This window comes from Melanotaenia boesemani, chromosome 6, assembly GCF_017639745.1.
Source record: "Melanotaenia boesemani isolate fMelBoe1 chromosome 6, fMelBoe1.pri, whole genome shotgun sequence".
NCBI classification, from domain to species: domain Eukaryota; kingdom Metazoa; phylum Chordata; class Actinopteri; order Atheriniformes; family Melanotaeniidae; genus Melanotaenia; species Melanotaenia boesemani.
This window is the reverse complement of record NC_055687.1, coordinates 27,880,849-27,897,595: the sequence shown is the minus strand read 5'-3', so window position 1 is coordinate 27,897,595 and position 16,747 is coordinate 27,880,849. Positions and strand designations below refer to the sequence as shown.

Here is a 16,747-nt window from a genome sequence, read left to right as displayed (position 1 = left end):
TATATATATATATATATATATATATATATATATATATATAGTGATTTAAATAGTTTCTGCAAGACATTTACAGATAAAAATCAGACCATCAAAAAGCTGCAGAGCTGACCACTTAAATCAAATTCTAAAAACAGTCACAACCCATAAAGTTTGATCATATCATTGTGATCATATATCGCTTAACAGTGCAGTCTGTGTGTATTTTTATATCTTTATTATTATCCTCTACCTTTTCTACTTTTAATATATTGTTTGTCTTGTTTGTGTGCTTTTTTAATTATCTGTGCTTCACTTCCAATCCTGTGCACTGTAATTTTATTCCTTTTATTCCTTTATTTAAGAAAACAAATGCAGCTCTCATGTTGAATGACTAAGTTTGAGTTAAAAAGACCCAGGACATCAATAATTAAACCGAACTAAAAATATCACACAAGTGAGATCAAGACACACAAACTCAAAAATAAATCCACACAGAACATTTGATCCTGTCTGTTGAGCCAGACTGATATTGTGGAAACAAACCATGAGGTGACTAGTAAAGGCGTGTACTGTACTACATGCACATGTACATCCAAACAAAGGCACAGCATTTTAATTAATTTGCTATCTGGCTACTTATGAAATTTGCAACTCGATAGGACAAAGTGCAAGATGCTGGTTAGTTTCCATGGAAATGCTCCACCCAGGACAAATACTTAGGGTGAAAGGTGAAGATGGTTGAATTCACAAAAGCTTCTATGCCAACAGGAAATATTAGTCCTTTTACAGATTAACTTTCAGCTTTGATGAAAGTCGAGTTCTGAAGACAAAGCAGGTTAGAGAGGCCAATTGTAACCAGGAGAGGAGGGAGTTCCCTGGTGTTGGAAAGTGATCAGGATGTTTTCTTGGTATGTTATGCAAAGACTGGGTAACCTAAGACAGGTGCACTCACTCACTTCTTCTCTTTTTAGGTGCCAGGAGAATAACAAAGCAGCCAGCAATGAGACATTTGGTCTCCTTCAACACCCATGTTGCTCACAAAAGACGTCACAAGTATTGACTCAGTTGTAATAATGAATCCTAGCATTTAATTAAACCTGCATAAGCTTCAGAGGAGGCAAACTGTGGCTGTCTGGAGTTAAAGACACCAGTACAGCAACAAATAAATCAATGAGTAAGCACAAAGGAAAAAAAACACCACAGCAACGCAGAGAAAGGGAAAAGTCTTGATATTTTAATCAATCATACAGACTGCTGCAAGACTTAAAATGTAACAAGCTGGTATCAGTGACCACCTTTTCCTTATTAGAGGTTATAATGTCACTAACTGCTGCTGTAAAACATCACAGTAACAAGCGAGTTATGTGGAAAAACTTACACATAACTAGGCTTCTCTATAAATTACAAATCCAACGGCCATCATCTGTCCCTGCATGCAAAGAGTAAAAATTTCATAAAACAATCCTTTACAATAGTATCATCCCTCAATTTTATACACATATCCGAAGCACAAAGAAGCCAAACCCATATTTGAACATGTGAGGCCAGCATGCAGATGAACCAAACACACAAACACAACTGCTAGCATGTGGGTTGTGTCCTCCGAATTTGTCACACAGGTTTCATTAATCCCCCTCAGAATCAGAATCACCACTTCTAAACAAATATCAATAAACTATTTTTATATTGTTATTTTATTTAAGAAAACAAATGCAGATGAAGCCAGGAAGAATAGCACAACAAAGGTATCGCTCTGGATTCAACAGATGATGACTACCTTCACACAGAACTTGTTGCTCTTCATCCATCTCTTCTGTTTCCTGCTGTCTGCACCTTCCATTGCTGGGGAAAAAGAAAACTTTCCCCTCCTCCTCCTCTTCTTCTTCTTCTTCCTCCTCATTTTCTAAGCTTTCATGAATGGGCGAAGAAGTATATTCCTCTTCGGGCTGATTAGAGAATTCCAGCTCATCCTCAGTGCCAGACACAAAGCGTGCCATCCTTCCTCCCACCCCCCGGCACAACAGCTAACCAGTAAACCACAGATCCCACATGAGGAAAGGCATGTCTGTCATGTGCACAACGAGGACTTCTACAGGTGCGTTTTAATCTAGAAAAGGCTAAATGTGAAAGTGCACATGCAGCAATGTCAAAGTCCCAGAGAGGAGCAGAGAAGTGTAGGCCTCTCAAACCACTCCATTGTAAAAGACTGTCAAGTCCTGTTTGTCAAGTAGCATCAGCTGTATGAATTTGAGTGTGTGCGTGAGTATCATTTGTCCTGTGTGGCAGGTCAGTGAAGACAAGCAGATAGCTTGACTCCTCCTCTTCTCTTCTCTGACTGGTCAGTGAATGGCCTGCTCTACTTCACCACAGACACAGGGTAGACTGGGACACAGACTGTTGCATGCTACTGATGATCTGCTTTTTAAGGTAATAAAACTGGGTTAAAACAGATTTAGCACAGCAGGTGAAGGGATTTAAACTATCATTTTATCTTTAACCTTATAATCCTCAACTCTTAAACACAGCTGATGGTTCAGAAAGGAAACTGTAGCAGTAAAAAGGAAAGCAGAGACAAAAGATGTTTGTTATATGGCAATGCAAAGTAAACAATATATTTTATTATAATCCCTCTCAGCTTGGTACAGTCCTGCTCAGCTTCTATGGTGACAGCAGGGCAGGGCAAACAGTGACACACAACCACCTGTTTCCAGGGAGGGGCCAAACACAGAAACCCAGGTGAATGTTTTTACATTCATTTAACCTCTAGACAGTATTATCAAGTGAGATTCCTGAGATATGCAAGCTTACCTGTGGCTAAGTGGCATTTCTGATCAGGCAGCTGAAGCTTTTTTCTTTTATTTTCTGTCCTTTTAAAAGGTTATCACATACATTCACATCCCAACCAGATGAGGCAGACAATGGCCACTCACCTGCCATCCAGTTCTTCCAGTTTTAAAAAGAGAGGTCTCTAGTATCCTCTAGAACCAGCTCAATATGTTGTTGGGATTTTTACTCTGGGACACTGTACATTGCAACCTTACTTTGAGGTCACTTTCTAAAAGCCTTTCTTCCTCCTTTTTTCTTGAAGAGTGTGACTTTAAAAAGTGGTGCTGTATTTTATTGCACCATATAAGTTCATCTTCTAATCTAAGATATTCCTTATAGCTTGCTGACTCAAGCCTATAACCTTTATCCTCTCATGCAATGGTCCACTTGTAGCTGAGTGGTTAAGCGTAAACAAGCGGTGTACTCGGTGTAATGACTCCGATAATTCAATAAATCAACCATCCGGTGTGCTCATCCATACAGAGTTTCTCATAAAAACAAACATGATTTAACTTTCTTTGTCCTTCTTAGGATTTCTTGAAAAAAGTACCATGTGGCAAACTAGATGATGCATTTATACAATTTTATTTTAAATATTTTAAAGCTTTCTGACTTATTTTTCTTGCATTTAGAGAGTTAGGGAAAAGCTGCATGTACTGTCCAATAATGTTCAATGTCCATCTGTGCTGAACTACTGAGACCTTTGAGGCCCAGTCCTTCATGAAAGATTATGAACCCCAACGCTCTGCTCATTAGTCACTGCTGTGTTACAATTCCTGTAATTGGTCTAGAAACTTATTTGAGTTCAATGCAGCTGTGCATGCTTGAGTAACTCCACTCAATGGATCAATGTTTGCAATGCTGTAGACAACAAAAGAGATCTGGACAAACGCCACTCAGTGCTCCTGGCCAGTGTTTTCTTTTCCTTCCCATTACATTTCTGGTCACATTTCCCCTTCACACTACTTGTTTTTCCATTCTAGCTCTCATGCACCATTTCCCATGACTGGCAAGTTTCTGTTGACATATTTAGCACTGTACCATTAAATGTTTTACAACACAGATATCTGAATAAACCCCTATCTGAAACAAATAGTTCAGCCATTGTTTATTTCCCTTGAGATATCAGCTGTGGATTTATAACCGAGAGAGGGCATCATGACAGGGAGGACTAGTTGCTTTGTTTTCATTAAATCTTACAGAAGGTGAGGAAAAATTCAAACTTCTAAGACTAATTCTTCCTTTGAGAAGTCAATATGCACCAATAAGCAAATCAAATGCTATTTGAAAACTATTATCTATGCAGGCTGGGAAGCTCATGCATCCCTTTCATACAAATGGCTCTCACATTCTTCTCAGACCTCTGTCCTAATTGTGGCTCCATCCATTTGCCCCATTTGTTTTGAAGGCCTCTGAAAGAGCTAAAGAATGTGTTGGAGGTTGCCATCAACAAAAGTGACTGGAGCGCCATGCAAATCATTGGGCTAAATATAAGCCAACCTACTTCCTCATCCCTCCCCTGCAAGTCTCAGAATAAAACCAGCTGCTTGCCATTTCTGCTTCATGAAGAGATTTATCAAATAATGTATGCTATCAGATAGTATTTATGCAGAAAAAGTAGATTTATAAAAGACAAGAAATGTAATCCTGGCTGACTGCTACAGCTGGATAATACTGCAGATTTTTAAGCCGTACAGCTCTCACTAGGAAGATGCTGAGCTGTCTCAAACTGTTATGTAAGAATTTTTAGACATACGTAATATAGTACACTGAAATATCGTCTATCTCACACTCTTCCGACATCCATCAGACTGTTACATTAAATACATATTTCAAACCCTCCAGATTTATATAAGCATGCATGCATGTAGCCAAATAAAAAAGCATTTGTTGCCAGTTACACAGCAAATCACATTATGGAACACAGGCTGCGACATTTAAGAGGAAAACTAGATAAGACCAGAATGAAGAGAAGCAGACATGACACAGACTGTGACACAGTCGCTGTTTTAACCTGCTGTTAGTCACACCTGTCACATGACCAGGTATCATCACCTCATGAGCCCTCTAAAGGTCACCGGGATATGTGCATGTGGATCAATCTGCTGAATCGTTATATCAGGATACACACCAAAGCCACTATAAGACAGTAATACATGGTGCTGTAACAGACCTTGTTACCTTATATAAATACCACTCAATGCTCCACAATCTATTATAGAAGGGGAAATTACTTATTTTTTACTCATTTAATATCAACCAGTGTTTGTTTTTGCTTATTTAGTTTGTCTGATCTCTGACTCCTGTTTCTCTTTTAAGACTTATCATTAATTGAATTATGTTGCCACCATCTTCTTGGCTCTTATGATGTCAGCTGTCATTAATTTAGCCACTCGGCTGGCATCTTCTGTTTTGTAGCAGCTGTGCTGATTGGGTAACACATAAAAGCCTGCTAGTCCTGCTACATAAACAAGATAAAGAACCACAATTAATCCTCACAACTGCTCTTCAACTCTGTTTCAGAAGCCACAGTGACCCAGCTTTCACACTCTTGTAACAATACCTACTTCATTCAGCATCCACTGTTAAAGTTTCAGTGTTGTTATCTTCAGCCTTACTGGAACATGAAGCAGCGTATTGTAGAATGCATTCAGGTCAAATCCATGACAAAAAAGTGTATATCTGGTTGTATGCACTGTGTAGAATATAACACTGCTTGTCAGTGAAAGCCTTTGGGAAACTTTGTCTCGCTACCATTCATACAGTCATCCAGCCTGTGTGTTTTACATTATATCTCAGTAACATTACACAATAGCTGCCAAGGTTGTACTTTATTTGAAGTCATCTGCTATGTTACAAACAAAAATCAACTGCTTACTGCCTCCATATTTACATGAATGTTCTAGTTTGTGGTTTGACTCTGCAACAACTCCACATTATAGCATCACAATTTACTGTACACGACTCTTACCATCGGTACACTCTTCATAGTACCAGTCCAGTTCATAGTAGTCAGCCTTGACAAACCTCTGGTTTCTGGTCTGGCCTCGTCTCTTCATCCTCACTAATCTGTTAAACAGATGTACCAATGTCTCGGCATATTTAGCTCTAGCATCTCTGGCACATCCAGTGTCCCAGCATGGTCAGAGAAAGGTGACTGGGGTCTAATTAGTTACAGAAAGAATCAGATGGTCAGTTGTAACGAAGCAAGTTCCGCTTTCCCAGCATGCTTGGTAGTTATCAGTAGGCACGTGCAGCTGGTAGGAGTTTCATCATATGTCCTTTCTGTCCGGTCTCTACCAGAACAGCAAAAATGCCATCTTCTGTGAATCTGTCACTGTCTTCTCTTGTTCTCTGTCCATCATTTCTCTTCAGTCATTCCAAAGCTTCAAATCAAACTAGTCAGATTTTGCCTTTTATAGCTTCATGACACTTTCTCTTCTGCTCCTTCTCTGTCTCCTCAGGATGATGTTGTCTTCTTAAGGTCAAATTATGACCCTTTTCTTCCCTGTAACAACATTCCTTGTTTATTTCCAAATTCCACCGATGGAGCAGCACATCTCTAACAATGACTAGAATAATACGGAGACACTGAGAGCATGCAGCAGCAGCAGTCACGGGTTTTGCAGCAGAAATGATGCTAATGACGACATCATGTGCTGGGTGGACTTAAAGGGAGTCTTTGTCCAATCAGAAGGAGAGGAATCTCCATGCTCCCGCCCACAACTGCATGCATTCCCCCTCCTCTACTTTGTCCTTCTGTGGGGTTGCTATAGGAACAGGCTCAGACTCCAAGGCCTTTCAGCATGTAGAGTCAGTTAGTAGGAAGGCAGTGTGGTGTTGGCAGAGGTGACGTGGCTAGCTAAATATAAATGAACACAATGGGTGATCAAGGGTTACTCGTTATGTTGGGAGTGATAAAGCAAAAACACAGGAGACAGAAAGCTAGTAAGGGCCTCGGCAAAAACCAAACATATGGTCCATTCATAAGAAAAATTATGTTTAAAATAATGTTCAAAGTCAAACCACCTTGAAAAAGCCAACATAAAGTCACACTGCTTATTAAAGATCAGCTGTAGCCCAGGACATTTTAATGCTTGCATAATGTAGTTATCACAATTCAAGATAAACTGCAAACTGATACAGAAAGGAAATGTGTGTATGTGATCCAGGTGCAACCAGAAAAGGGAACCACTGCTAATGAAGTGACCTGCACACTGTTTACTGCTAATGAGTCAGAGAGAATATTTCTGCTGCAGATTCTACTTGTGTAATGCAGAGAGATTGCGTAAGCCTATTACAGATTACCCTGGATTTCCTTTATACATACTATCATCCTGACTGAATTATTATGAAATGTACTAACCAGAAATCATTCAATTTGATCAAACTAAGTTAGCACATCAATTCAATTTAGAAGAAATTGAGATTAAAAACCCACATTTTTTATTTGTTCTTTTTACATCACTAATGGAAAATATTAAATATTCCTAATAAAAATGAACAAACATCAGTGTGCATCAGCTATAGTCACACATCCCACTGAAAATGCTGATCACCTAAATTCCAATGGGAGAAAAAAATCTTCCATTCAGACAAAAAAATTTATTCAATCCCAAAAATAATCTGTTTTGTGACACATGAAGATGTTACGTCATAACAGCATGGAGCTGCTTTCAATTGGCTGGCTCCCTCTGTGTCATCATCTCCTCAGAGATGTCCTGCTCGTGCTGCAGGTCATTTCAGCGACAGCTTGGTGTGATGCAACAGTGTGTTTGAGACATCCTGCTAATTCATAGCACTGGAAACAGTTGCATGAATGAGTGCTCCTGCTTTACATCAAATGTAGATTAACTATTAATTCATAGCTAGTGCCATACTCAAGACTGCTTAGGCTTTATGACTAAAAGACACGTGTGTGACCAGGCACTACTCATATATCTTGGCCCCATAGGGTGTTGATATCCAGGCCATCTGTCTTAATAACGAAAAGCAACATGCCTCTAGTCAGGTTGAAGATAGCAAGGACATTATATTTAACACACAGTTAGAAGCAAAGATAAATAGCAACATTTAGAAAAACTCTTTGCTCTTGGGTTTAAAAGCTTCTTATGTAAGGTTTAAAGCCTGGCTGTCTGAAGGTTTAGGCCAAAGTGACCATATCAGCATGGGGTACAGAGGTGAAGTTTCACTTCTCAGATGAGTCTTAAATAACTCGTGTAATCTATTTTTAAACATTGTTTTTACCCCGAGTCACTATTCAAGCAGACAGGAATTTACACTGAATAATTTATAGTAAAGAAAAAAAGAAAAAAAAAACCCACTTATTTCTCTTGGTTTGCCATGTGTAAGGTTTACACGTGTTATTGTGAGCTTGTGTATGATTATGAGATCACAGCTACATACAAGAGGGCCGGTGTGTCTTTACAGCTGAAATAAATCATTCACCAGTGTGAGACAAGGACGCAGTAAGTATGTTTTGGTAACCATGTCCAGCAGTCATGCTCACACATTAACGGACAGATGGCCATCTCAGCCTGTCAGGGGATTAAAGGTCAGCATAAACCTTTCCCACTCCCTCCTCAGCTTCCTAAAAGTTCAAATTAAATTTCCCATCCACTCTGAAGTGTTTGACAGCAGCCTTGTGTACAGAGTGTTAACATGCCCTATTACTTTTGAAAACAGTATAGGATCAACTTACAGAAATATTTGAGGGTCTCCTCAATCTGTTCAGTAGTCAGGTCAAGGGCAGAGTCGGGCTCCACGAGAGGCGTGTGCAGCCAGTCATCTTGATCATATCCAAAGATGGTGTCAGCCCTCAGCTTGTAGACTGGTAGTTGTTCCTCCAATAAGCTGATAATCTCGAGCTCCGGTAAGTCAGTACTGTTACACACATCTGCACAAGGAGAAAGAAAGATGCTGGGCTGTCATCGTTTTATTTCTGCAGCAATATTCTCTTTACAGTCTTTTAGTCTTACAGTCTAGACTCCTTATAGACTGGAAAACAGAAAAGAAAATGTCAGTTCTTGCACTGTGTAGCCAAATCTGTAACAAAAGACTTCTTGAAAGTCATGACAAGATATATATAGATTCTCCACCATTGAAATAATTATTTACTTTGGGAGGTGGTTAAATTCTTGTTTGTTATAGTAGATCATAAATATAAGAGACTCCATCTCACAAAGCTTTAACTAAAGTCGAGAGGTGATGAGCGTCATCTACAGCAACTTGTTCTGTCCGTAACACTACACTGATCTGAGTGAAGATTATGTCTTTTTCTAGTTTAAACAATGAACTTCACAGACTGTTCTACACAACAACTGTTTTATGCATCACATTTTGTCAGTGTCTAATAAAATTAGTTCTTTGTCCTGGATGTGTACATGTCTGTTCTGGAATGAGCATTTATTATCCTTTAGATGAGGGTAGAAAACAGGCCAAACACCACTGTCATGGATTCTGAAGGAACTGAAAGTGTATGAGGCCCTCTAGTGGCCCACCAAGGAAATAGCAAGGCTCTTCCAGTTGTATTTTCAAAAATCTGAAACCACGTGCTTGTAAGATTTTAAATAATTTGTAACACAAATCAATTCCAGTATTTCCATTTAATGTAACTCCTCTATTTGTGGGAGAGAATTTTAATGTTTGAGCCACAACTTCATCTCATGCCTGTAACTAAATAGTTATTTGAAAGATATCAATACCAAAGAATTTCAAATCCAGCAACACATATTGATATCTTCTCTCTATACATGGCAATTTAGATTGCTCTAATATTGGTATAATTACTGTAGTCAGACCATCAACAGTGCTTTCTCACCAACCACCAGACCAGACTGGTAAGTAAAACTAGAATAGAAACCTCAATCTTCAAGTCCCAGCAGAGACTTATTTCTATCATATATATTGTCCTGTGTTTCCTATTAATAAAAACACCTGCAATGTTTTATACAAGAACACACACAGGAGCCAAAGCAGTTTAAAAATATTCTGCATGTCTTCACTAACAGCAGCCTTCAGCTTTAAAAAACACTGGTAGAAACAGAAAGCCCTGTTGTTGTACGGTGCTGTGTGCCACTCAGTTTTCACACTTTAGTTTAGTTGACTAATTCATATCTAACCCCATTAGAGCAAAGACTCAGTTCACTCATACAATTTAGGTTTGGGTGTAGAAATAAGGAATGCAGAAGCTCTTGCATTGACAGAATTAACACCAACCTAGAATGAGAATGAACACATGGTAAAAATAACATCCTTTGTTTCGCTGCTCTGTTGCTGCACTGTCTGTGTATGACTCCCTGACAATGCTGTCTCTTACAGTTTGCTAACCCAGACTGAATGACTGACTGTGCTGAAAATGGCAAACACAAACACACACATGCACACTCGTGCAGGCACAGCAGCTGGTGAATCATTTCGCAAGCGCGGTCAGTGGAGTTTCAACACAGAAGTAAGTACGGGGTTCCCACCCAACGCTACAAGAACATTTTACCATAAACTGGATTTGACTTGTAGATTCTTGTTGTTATTGGCTAATTATTTGGCTTGAGTAAAACATGCAGTACAGCAGCAGACCATCTGATTCTTAATATGTCATGCTTCTTTGGTTTTTAAAAATATGTAATGAAAGCTGAATTTTGGAGCGCAAATAACATTTAAACAAAAGAAATTCTTTGCAGAAAGCTATTCAATGTCCCAATATTTCCTTTTCTTGCAATATAGCTGCTGGTCTACAGCTCCTAGAAATTATTAAAACCCACCCCCTTGTTGCTTTAGTTGACAAAATGCTTTCTGTATGTAAGATCACATTGTATTCATATATGTGTGCATATGTGAATGCTGCTTTTGCAGTTCTGAAAAGAGGCCACTGTTATCATTTGAGTTATAAATAGCCAAACAAAAGTTCACCGGGTCTTTTTAAAGTAAGCAGTCTGTAATAATTCAGAGTCTGTGATTCTCGTGGAGACATTGCATTTGATCGCCTAATTCTTCCAAAGCAAAAACATCCAATGAGGAGTAATTTACCCCATCAAAGCATTAAAAGAGGCTTATTAGAAGCAACAGGGATTTAAAAATGGTCAGATCAACAAATGATGATGATTTAAATCAAAGATCATTTTAAGTTTAATAGACAGGAGGTAGAAAGAGCACCAGCTCTCAGGACGTGCTGACATTAGAAGCAGCTACCAGCCACATACATACATACATACATACAAATATATGAGTGTGTCTTGTTATCCTTCGATTGGCTAAACTACAGAAGCTCCAATGCTGCACATTCGGTCATGTGTAACCCTAAATTAGGTAATTGAGGGGAGAAAAGTATACAGTACAAGCATGTGAGCTTGTCTCCAGTCAGCCACATGGTATTGGTGTCAGATTGCTGAACCATCTCAATAACACTACTGAACACAGAGGAGAACGCTCTGAATCTGAGAGCAACACTATTCAAGATCAACATGGCCGCCTCCAGCTAACCACAGCACAGTAGTCATGCTGCTTAAAGCAAATCCCCACTCTGCAAACATTACAACATTTTAACATTTAAATCTTGAAAATAGAACTTTTTGCTCTGTAAAGTTGGGTGTATATATGCTTTTGAGACATTTTTAATATTAAAAAGACATACGCTTGTAAAACAGATCTTTTCATTGTAAATAAATGAAATTAAACTGACTACACAAGCCTGAAAGGCAAGAAAACAAGTCAATGGCAGGCAGAAAGAGAACAACAAACATAAGGAGTATATGCAGTGAGAGAAACTACTCAGACTGATTAGAAACTTGAACTCAGCTGAAACTCCCAAAAAAGCATTTTGCATACAGTGTACTTACTCATGGTGCCTGAAGCCCGACAACCAGCAACTCTCCTGCCCTCCAATCACATTTTCCACTGATCCAGGAAAGGGCAAGGTCGCATAAAGTAAAACAGAGAGGACAGGGAGAGAGAAGGAGCTGGGAGGGTGGGAAACAGGAAGAGAGAGGGTGCTAAAAGTTTTTAGTGGACGGCACTGGGTGTACGAGACAAAAAGAGAATGAGAGGAAAAAAGGGAGGGAGGAGTGAAGAGGAGAAAGACCCGAGCCAAACTGGTCCGTCATGCCTGACATGCCAATGACGGCAACCACATGGACCGCCCCACGCTTGCCCTCTTGCTTTCTCATTCTCTGACAGCTAACTAACTCAGCAGGACACGTCCTATAGGCCCACCAAAACAAACACACACATACCCCCACACACACAGATTATTCTGATTGTGTTTAAACACTGTGACAGAGGCTTGACCCTGCTCATACAACTTTGTTGTTTTGACTGTTAAGCGGCAGCTACTGTAATAAACTGATCAAAAAAGTTATCAAAAGCATTTAAAATTTCCTTATTTTTTATCCGTGTGACAAAAACAACCTTAGCAAGAGGTCAGTGGAAAAGATTTCTAGTTACAGCAGTAATCATGGCAACGTTGCATTAGGAGATCTGGCAGAATTTTAGATTTGTCATGAAATCCTACAAATCCCAACTCTTGGCACTGACTGACACTGGATATGTGTAAATACACTTTAAGCTTCTGGAGAATCTTCTCAGAGACCCAGCATTAGCTCTAGTGATCAGTTTAGAAGGTGTAGTTGCTTAATTTCTTGTTAATTTTAGTAGTTAGGATGTTTCAAAAGCAATTTAGGCTCAAAATGGCTCCAAAGTTTATTTTAGAAATATTTTAATAGGTTTTGATTTGCTGATTTAAACTTTTTTTTAAAATTATTTTTGGGGGTCGTGTGAAGAAATGAACAATCAGTTCGTCACCTGCAGTGTCAATTTGGAAAATCAGAGGAATTATTACAGGGTAGCTAACAGCTGTAGCTCCCAATGGGTCCACAGAGGACCGAATTCTCACTATATGAAACTAAAAAGCATTTTGCAGCTTCTCTGATATATGATTTTAAAACTTCCTTACTTTCTCTACCATCACACGAACAACAGCTGTTGAACACATCCTGCCAGGGGCTCAAAAGTCCAAAGAGTAGAAATGAATGAAAATCTCAGCAAAGCTGAAAGAGATACAATTTTTAAAAAATTACTAAAGCAAAGCTCAAAAGTATTATTGAACAACTACTCCACAAGTCTTGACAACTCCTGACGGCCTCATCCGATCAGCGGAAGGATACGCTGCGCAGCCTCTGTGCATGCAATGATGTTAAGAAGCATCAAGGAAATTCTACAGTTAGGAAAAAGTAAACGACCTTTGAAAAAGTTATGCAGTGCTTTTGGAGCATTGTGGAAATTTTTACAGTTTTAGTCATTTCATTTGGTGAATATGCATCTTGTGTGGTCTGGAGTTGAGTGTTTACTTGCTTATGTCAGGATTTCTGCTGTAAGAGCTCACCATCTGATCTATACTGTAGGTTTAAAAGCTGCTCAAAATACTTAAAAATACACGGTATCCCTTTAAGCTGAGCTAGATTCTGACTTGGTCCACCACTGGGAACCAATGTTGCAGGCCTGTTGAATAACTTCTATATGCACAGAATTTAATCATTCATTTAAACCATGTATATCCTAAATCTATCCCCTAACCAGCTCAAATGAGTTTGCCAGATTATGTTGGAAGTGACTGGGTCTTTTTTTTTCTTGGTTCTTGGATCAAAGCTGTGCAAACCCCCCCCAAAAAAAGAAAAACATGGTGGCCTAATACGCTTGTCATGAAGACAACACAGATTCTGTTAGTGAAACAAGGAATGGACTTGACCAGACATGTGTCCTTATCAGATCCTTCAACCTCAAAACATCTCATCTCCTGAAATATAAGCCAGAAGCATGATTACATTTGAGGGAAAAAAAATTATTCAGATGTGAAACACAATTTCAACCTCAACACAAGCTTGTTGATGGAAACAGTACCGTATTGATCAGTGTTCAGTTAACACACCTTAATCAAACTCCCACACTACATGCTATCAAATTAGGTTGATTACACAGTCAGGCTGGCTGTAGGAGCTCAGAGAGGATGATCTCTTGGTATTATAGTCCTGAGCACATTATAAAAGGTTGAGGTTTGTGGTATTTTGTCTCTTCTTCATGTGTGTTAACAAACATGCCAAGTTTTCCCCCAAACAGAGCACAATGGATGTTTTTGCACGCTGCATTGGATCAGAGGAAGGATCTTACTCTTCTCTTTGGATCTAACAGAATTTGTCCACTTACATAACTTTACCAGCCTCTCACTAAGTTCTGTCCCTTTCTCTTTGTGCTGGGTCCCCCACCCATAATTTCACTGCTGCTCAGCTCATCGTTGGCTGGTAACCACAGAGAAATTACCTCATACCCAGGAAGTGCTCCATGGCAACAGGCTGCCTTATTCAACTCACTGAGCTCATTCATGGTCTAGACTCAGCGACGGCTACTGTAAGAATACTTTAAAAGGGACTCACCATTACAGTTTAACTGGAGGAAATAAAGTGAAACAAGTAAAAATAATCAATAGCTTATGTGTTTATAAATTCATGAACTTCATTTGTTTATTCCTTCACACCAGCAGATGGCAGCACTGGTGTAAAGGCTTTGTCAGCTCTGGTTTTGGATGATTTCATGGTTAAGAAGAATGACTACATTTGGAGTTTCCACAGCCTGTTTTAGCATCTGATTTTACAAATACTATTGTCATTTGAGATATCAAACACAGATTAAAGACTAATAAAAATGGTAAGAACCAGAATGACAAGTGGGATCTGTGATTAAGACATCATTCAGCTCATGAAAAGGAGAGAAGTAAAGCGTATTCATGTAAAAATTCTCTTCAGATGAGCTTTGCAGGGCTACTATAGCTGGTGAAAATAGGCATGACTATGTTTGTTTAGTTTTTTTTTTCCCCCAAAGCTTGCAGGGCTGCAAACTCAATCCATCCATAACCACACAAATTCATTTAGGCCACATGCAGCATTTTTACACCAGAAAGTACAGAAATGACACCATCCAAACTGCTTTTTGCCAGGTATAATTCTCCAGCTCTGTAGGACACAGAAATAATACCCATGTTTATAAAGCCAAAAGATGGATGGAAAGCTGAGGAACATTAATAAAGTCCGTCGGTATCCCTAATGCCATTCCTTGTTGCAGTTATTGTGTTAAAAAAAACAAAACAAAAAACAAACACATTGCCATTCAGATAATACCAGGAACTGAACTCCTATACAGGGAGTGAAGGGAGGGTCTTTTCCTCTTTGTACGTACAAGAAAGAGGCTTGATATCAGTCGCCAACTGCTTTGGTCTCTGCACCACAGCCCTGATGATTGTGATGTAGCAGCTCTGAGTTGGATTCCTGCCCCCCTACTGTTTTCCTCAGGATCTTAAGCTGCATTTAAACAGTAGCTTAGCTGTGATGTCCATCAGAGCCATTTGGTGTCATCACAGAAGATAAGAGAATAGATGGTAAACGGGACATATTTACTCAAAGTGCAATGGAATTATGATGAACAGCAAACAATGTACTGTAAGCAGAAAGGAGAAATGCCACTGTCTGACTAAAATCTGGCCACTAAAAACAAGATGTACATCCCTATGCTCAGTGGGAATAAAGGATGGAAAAAAGACGAGTTAAAGAAATGAGGCAGACCCTCTACTGGGAGTTCTCCCTTTCACATGCTGGCCTGCACACATAGTTGAGGCCCCCCTGGAGCTGCTTGCTGACAGGATGTGACATTGGAAGAGGGTCAAAGAAAGGGACAGATTCTCACAAGTCTATAGGCCTTACTCTCAAACACACCATGTTCCTCAGCCTGCATTGTCCATTCAGCTTTAATCCAGAACTGTATTACATTGTGGGCCAGTATTACTGTAACCTTTTACTTGGGATCCATTCTCATGTATAACTTCTGTAACATGGTAACCTTGCCAAATGGACTTTTAGAGGAGAGCTTTTTTAAAAAAAAAGATTAATTATGTATAACTATGCACATCATGCTGCTTCAGTAAAGACAAATGGACTCAGGTAAGTTATTTGTCTGCTCCTTGTTATAACAGATGCATGCAACATTACCAGTAATGGTCTCAGCATCTTTGCAGGTGGCCGTGAATGTCTCAAGTGCAGCCGGCAGACTCGCCTCACTGACATACTCCTCCTCTTCTTCCTCCTCGCTGACTGATTGGAGCCGTAGGTTATGAAGCTTGGAAGCGTGGATGTTTTCAGAGGACTGTTCAGGGTGTGGGGCAGAGGAGCAGGAACAGGTGTGGGGAGTCTGAGTGCTCGGGTCCAGCTTGGCGCTGAGGGGTTACCGATTTAAAAGAGGACTAGCCATGGACAAAACTTGGATCCACCAAAATGGGAAAAAAATAGGACAAAGTCAATCTAGATTCATCTTGGGCGTATGAGTGGAGTGGATAGAGTACAAGTCATCAGACTGTCTCACCAGCACAGGGCAGATGGAGAAGCAGCCAAACCAGAAACAGTTGTTCCCTGCAGACCTGAAAGAGAAATGCACATTTTTAAAAACTTCCAACATGTATAAAGACAAATTCATGTAAATGATCAGACTTCGTGAGAAGAGAGAATCAGCCTGCTTCTGTAAGTTTATAGTACATCCATGCAGCAATCATGATCCTCAACATCTTTTTCTCACTCTTACTTGGACGAGTAGCATTATTTATAGACACAGTCTCATCTACATGATGGGAGACTGGCTCATAAACAGAACACATGCCCAAGCATACGGCGGTTAATTATAGAAATAACTACTATGTTTTGAGCAGATTAGATATACCAGTTTAAGACATAGCTGTTAAATTAGATCAAACTAAATGATCTCCTTTGGGTTAAGGATTATGATTGTATTTGAGACTTTGCCAGACAGCACCTGGCTCTTCTGGTCATTTCGGGAGAATAATGCATGTTATTACAATAAATTATAAGGAAGTTCATGTCGTCTTTGCACAACACCTTTCCACTGATCTCATTGG

General features: G+C 39.4%; 1 protein-coding gene across 6 annotated transcripts in view; it reads right to left on the bottom strand.

The window, feature by feature from the left end:
• Window positions 1-16,040, bottom strand: part of trak1a (trafficking protein, kinesin binding 1a) — a 31,696-nt gene extending 15,656 nt beyond the window's left edge. Inside the window, exons 1-2 of one of the 6 annotated variants that reach the window (XM_041988715.1) lie at window positions 15,831-16,040; window positions 8,507-8,701 (exon numbers count right to left, since the gene is read on the bottom strand). Coding sequence is in view for 5 of the 6 variants with exons in the window: in XM_041988717.1 (XP_041844651.1) it covers window positions 8,507-8,701; window positions 11,640-11,643 (199 nt within the window). In the remaining variant the exon portion in view is untranslated. Of the gene's footprint in view, window positions 1-1,756; window positions 1,907-5,776; window positions 6,418-8,506; window positions 8,702-11,639; window positions 11,817-15,830 lie in introns of those variants that run through there. The other 5 variants (XM_041988717.1, XM_041988711.1, XM_041988714.1 and 2 more) reach the window with 5 other exon arrangements.
• Window positions 16,041-16,747: the final 707 nt, after the last annotated feature.